The sequence below is a fragment of the Alligator sinensis genome, unplaced genomic scaffold (genome assembly GCF_000455745.1).
Source record: "Alligator sinensis unplaced genomic scaffold, ASM45574v1 scaffold628_2, whole genome shotgun sequence".
Lineage (NCBI taxonomy): Eukaryota > Metazoa > Chordata > Crocodylia > Alligatoridae > Alligator > Alligator sinensis.
The window spans coordinates 1598088-1603839 of NW_005841833.1; the positions used below are offsets into that span (position 1 = coordinate 1598088).

Genomic DNA, 5752 nt, shown 5'->3' on the forward strand with positions numbered 1-5752 from the left:
GGTCCCCGCCCCTCTCTGGAGCCCCGGCAAGGCCGAGCCACACTTCCCGCCCCGCGCTGGAACCGCATCAGAGTCGGGGTCCAGCCCCGTCCGGGGCAGCTCTTGGCACCCTGTGAGGGACCAGGCCTGTACGGCCCCCCCAGCTCATCGCGGATCCCCAGTTGAGAATCGCTGCCCTGAGAAGGTCGTGACCCTGGCGGTTTCTTCGGCAGGAAACGCCCGCTTCCTCGGCCCCGAAGGACGCTTACTCCAAATTGTTCCGAGGGAAACGTCCCACCACGGCGGCGTCAGACCGGACAAACCTCTTTCAAGCTGTGCGCCAGGCTGACCCTCTTCACTTCGGGTCATTAAGCAATTCAGGAGTATGAAGACGGTGCGTTTCTCAAGCGCCTGGTGCAGCAGCAGAAGTCAACTATTCCACAGGACGGTGAATAAGGAGCTTACGCCCCAGCCGTCATAAAGGGAATAGAAGAGCTGGCTGGATTTTACCTCGTCATAAAAGAACGTACCAGCTCCGATGGGGCACAGGCTACGTGTAAGTGGCAACGTGTTGTCAGAAGTAGCAACAGCGACTCCACAAATGCTGCCTGAACATGTGTGGCAAGACACGCCAGTGCTGGTTTAATCTGCCGCACGCCGGGAGCCAGCCACCAGCAAGAAAACGCCGCGAGGTGAACATGCGTACAGCAAGCAATTGTGGGGGGCTTAGAAAGTCTGGGAAAGGTTCGCCCAAAGAGCCTCATCTGCCTGGAAAGACTGTGAAACCATTCCAACATCTGTGCAGATATGTAATGTTTTATGAGTAGTCCAGGTGCTTTCATCAGTACCAAAAGTTCTACACTATACACAAGGCTTTAAAAAGTTAGAAATGCTATGTCCTCTTCAGTTCAGCCAGATTTCTCTGTTTTTATACAGTTCAAGTATTACGGGTCATCGCGTGATGTCAAACCACTGGTTCTGCTGTTTTAAGTTTTAATTGGGATTACAAGAGGCGAAGAAAGCCTCTATCAAGCATTCATTCGTCCCTAAGCTTTTTAAATATTTTCTTTACTGGCTTTTGAACACCTACCTGTAACCACTTGCTAAACACTTCATACTAAAGGGAATAAAATGTTCAACTAGCTTTGTTTGCAACAGTCGAGTTTTCCTCATTTGATTAAGTGCAAAAACATGCCCACACTGGTACTTGAATTTTATTAGCAAAACCCATTAACTTGCAATTGCCCAAAATTCCTCCTACTCCACAAGAAAGAACCATGTACAATGTAGAAGCTAAGGTGCGTTTCTCTTTGCACTTATTTCAGAAGAGCATTTAGAAAACAGTCTCAGCTGTGAAATAGAGAACCTCCTATTTGTGCATTGAGACACAAATACCAGGATTGATTTTTTTTAAGAATTTGTTTATTTAATCGAACCTGGGTCATATTTAGATTCACAAGCAATTTTAAATGTACATCTTAGAATTCAATTTTGAAGTGTTTCACACAAAAATATTGGCACACAACAGTTGCTTTAAGGTGCAACAAACACCTTTTCGAAGCACTGCTGTCAGCGTCTGCCCAAGGTTGGAAAAGTTTACTTGGAACATGAAAACCTGTAACAAATTTTAAATTAATTGTACAAAACTGTTGTGTGTTACTTGTAGAGCTTCTCCCTTGAAAAGACCATACCCTACCCCCACCCCCAAAAAATAAGATTACAACTAATATACATCAGTCACAACATAATCCTGGCTCAGCACCCACACCAGACGCTGCTTTAATTTTTCAAATCCATTATCAGATACCAAGAAAAGAAAGGAGTTGTTTATACAAAAACAAAAATCCACATGTGCCTGAAATAAAGAAAACACACCAATACTTAGCATTATGCTAATTATGACCAGATGATGGCAAAGAATGCCACTTAAATTAAAATGTAAGGGCTGCATAGCATTGCAATATACCTTCAAGAACCATTAACCCTTTGGCATCAGGAACCCACATTTCCTGAGCACTAATGCATTCTGCACTAGTGCCAATAGTAAAAGCTTTGGACCTGAAAACACCAAGGGGCTAATAACTACGGCTTGCCAAGACACTGCACACAATTGGCTCTGCTAGTTAGAAACCTGTAAAAGACTAAAACCACATGATAACCGTCTGATAATAAGAGCAGAGAATGTATTGTAATATCAATTTCTTTAATTAAAAAAAATGTAGGGAACAAATCAGTGTAGTTAAGATAGTTACTGGTTTTGTTTTGTTTTTTTACAGTAACCAGGTATGCATACTATAGTGGAGTTCTCAGCTGTCTTCTATTCCTTATCAGAATAAAGTTCTGTTTCGTTTGCTCCTTCTTGGCAGTACATGGAAGCGAAGAGGGGTTTATTTTGATTCCATAACATCTACTGCAGAGTTAAAGATACGAAGAATGCAAATAGTCATGTTAGGGCCATGTACCGTTTCCCTAGACAGAATTGCAATGGATTATGAAAATAGAAAACACAAAAGTTAGAAAAGGACAGTAACATTGCTTATTACTACAGGAGAATTATAGCATTTGCAGTCTGTTGGACCTCGCTTAGCATACAGACTAGGCAGAGTTCAAGTGAAAAAAAAAATTATGCCAATTAAGTGACAAGAGATTTGAGCACAGCTTTTGCTACAGAAGATATATAAAACCATGTCATTTTAACTAGGAAGGAACTTAAGCAAGTTTTATAGTTCAGAAAAGAGGGTTTAGAAACTAAGTGACTTTTTTGTGACCAAGATGTTTTGGTAGACGGTGAATTGAGAATTTGGGATCAGAACAGTTTTCTTAAACAACTCTTCGGACTTCAAAAAACCTCTTCAGGTAGTAGATTTGTCCCAGTGTCATGGCAACTAGTACAAGGGCTTCAAAGAATGACCAGAGGACCACTCTGCTGTTTGTGTTGTCATTAACTGTTGGAAGAAAAGAAAAAGGAACAGAACAAGTATATGACTAAAACATTTAAAAAAGCCTGGTGTAGGACACTTCTCTAATGTCTACCAACCTTTAAAAGGCAGACATGAAAAAAAAAAACACACTGGGAAGACTGTGACATGGTAGAAAAAGGTTAAATCCAACAGACATGTTTTGGGACTTCTATCATAAAACTGCAGCTACTGAAGGAATTAAGGCCAAAAAGTAGATGTAGTATTTGCTAATACAATGTCAGCTCTCATTTGATTCACACTGTTCAGAGGGCAGAAATTTTCAAGCTAAAACTCAAAATCACAAATTGCAGCATCTGCATAAGAACACCTACTAACAGACTTGCTCACGTTGTATGGCAGCTGTACCTAGTACCTTACTTCAGCTATATTCCTCTACCTTCTCCCTTGCCTTCTAAACTAGGAATTACTTTTTTTTTTTAACCTCAAGGTCAAGCTGGTATACCAATTCACTCTCTCAGGGACTAGTGTTTGCTCTACAGACTTAGTGTAGTTTCCAGTAATAATAATCATAGAAGAACAAGGGAAATATAGCCATCAACCAATAAAAGCTGGTTGGTATGCAAATGAATTAATGCATAATTTGCTGTAAATATCATGTCAAGAAGCTGTCACCTTCATGCAATTTGTAGACTGGTGTCATCTTGTAAAAACCAAGCACTTGCTGGCTTCATATTGTGTGACACATGATTTGCCTATTTAAAACATTCATAGTCATACAGCCTAATGTTATACCATCTAATTTCTATATCCTCTTAAAAAAGGGGGACAGGCACCATCACAAAGACAGCAAATGGATAGGGCTCTCAGCAAAGTCATAATGCTTTTACAGAAATCACTGTTGTCTGCATAAAACACCAGGATACACTTTTGCTGCCTATGCAATTCTGCACATGGACTACAAGTGTCAAAACCAATGTACAGCAATGCAATAACAGACAAATTTAACTGAGCTAGTCTAAGCAATGCCCTCTCAAACTTACTCTTGATATTTTCCCCTAGCTTGTGCTTATGCTTTTCTTTATGAACTGCCTAGCGAAGGAATTTTCAATCTCCCTGCACGAGGGGAAGTCTGTATAAATATACAGAGCATATTTACAAATTCAGCACTAATCCAAGTGGTGGAAAAATAGCTCCCTCTTTATTTGCGCCAGGCTTATTCTAATGTGTTCCTTAGCTTAGCACTAGCAAAAGTGAAGACTGGATCATACCATGGCCCAAACCTTGTTCACTGTACTTGTGAGAAGTAAGAATTTCACTATCAAAAGGACTACTCACAAAATAATTTGGCCAACTACAGTAAGCCCACTTTGCTGTGCTGTATTTCAAGGACAAATAGATACATCTGTCCAAACCCTTCCACCAGGAAATAGGTCACTTGTTTTCAGACCTTCAGGAACCTGCCATTGCTAACTATGAATAGTTCCTGCATTACCTTTCAGATGTTGCACCACAGGAGCAAATCCATTTTTTTAATATTAAAGCACCTGATTTAGCAAGAAGGTCTCAATGTGTCATGATGATGTCTCTTTCATTAGCAAGAGGAGGACCTTTTTCAGAACATTGTCAAACTCTCAAATACCTGAGGTGGTTTCTTGATTGTTTCCCTAAAGCTCAACATCTTCTACCATGCACAGCAGGTTAAAGGATTAAACAGCATGCAAATCAAACAGAAACACATACTTGCTCTATGTATTCTCTCACGAACTTCCATGTATTCCTGTTCATGCTTTACAGCCGTCATGGCCACTGCTAACTCGTTAATCATCTCTTCTAGCTTGTTCTGATGAGCTGCAGAATAATTCAAAAGGTGTCAGAGTTTGTATCATAGAGATCCCTCCTTCCCCCCCCCCCCCCCCCCACCCAAAAAAAAACAAAAAAAACAAAAACAATCCTCCTCCTGAAAGTAGATGAACAGGTATATTTGACTCCATACTACACTCAGGGTCCCCCTACAGCAGAAAGCTTTCCACCTTGTAGCAAAAAGAATTCTGTAAAGATATCTGTTGACGCTAATGGGAATGATACTTCTATGAACCTTTAATATTCAAAGCATAGTTCGACCAATTTCAAACTATCTTTACAATCCTATTTTAAGTGGACCACTTTCTCCATGATGTCTAGCTTGGAGATGAGAGCAGAGGCAAGTGTTGTTAAAGTCAATACTGACAGGCTGTCCGTAGTACAGATATACTTCCAGAGAAGCAGAGTACAAAATTTAACCACATGGAATCAATTTAATATCATGCCAGTTAGTGCCTATCCCATAAAATTATCTTCAAATAAATAATACAGAATTTTAATGCTACCTTCCCGATAGCACAGTGACTAACAATTTAATTCAATTCATGATGGTGTCTAAACAAAATGAATTTCTGAAGATACACACTTGGCTACCTCTCTGACCTTTGTTTATAGTGGATACATGAGGTACAAGGACATTAGTGCTCGAGAAAAACCTCTGTCTTTTCAAATTCAGAACACTGGCTTTGGATGCTTCAGCAAGTGAAAGAATCAGGAGATCCAGGATTCAGGGGTTTACCTGGTCCACAGTTTAATTGTTACTTGCCTTCACTCCTCAGACTAACAGCCAACTCTATAAACATATAGACTGTGGAAACTTATATGAGAGTTTTCTAGCACCAAGAAGAGTTTCCGTTCACTGATTCAGAGGCTCTGAACTCCACTACTAACTATTAGAATAGCCTATAAGCAACGTATAGGACATTTTTTGTTTTGTTTTTTGGGGTTTGTTTGGGGGGGGGGGGGGGGGGGGGGGGGGGGGAAAAAGATGA

General features: G+C 40.6%; 1 protein-coding gene across 2 annotated transcripts in view; it reads right to left on the reverse strand.

The window, feature by feature from the left end:
- Positions 1 to 2163: 2163 nt before the first annotated feature.
- TMED2 (transmembrane p24 trafficking protein 2) overlaps positions 2164 to 5752 on the reverse strand; it is a 7420-nt gene continuing 3831 nt past the window's right edge. Inside the window, exons 4-5 of one of the 2 annotated variants that reach the window (XM_025198064.1) lie at positions 4641 to 4748; positions 2164 to 2924 (exon numbers count right to left, since the gene is read on the reverse strand). In XM_025198064.1, coding sequence (XP_025053849.1) covers positions 2800 to 2924; positions 4641 to 4748 — 233 coding nt within the window. In that variant the 3' untranslated portion in view covers positions 2164 to 2799. The remainder of the gene's footprint in view (positions 2925 to 4640; positions 4749 to 5752) is intronic. The other variant, XM_006015114.3, reaches the window with a different exon arrangement.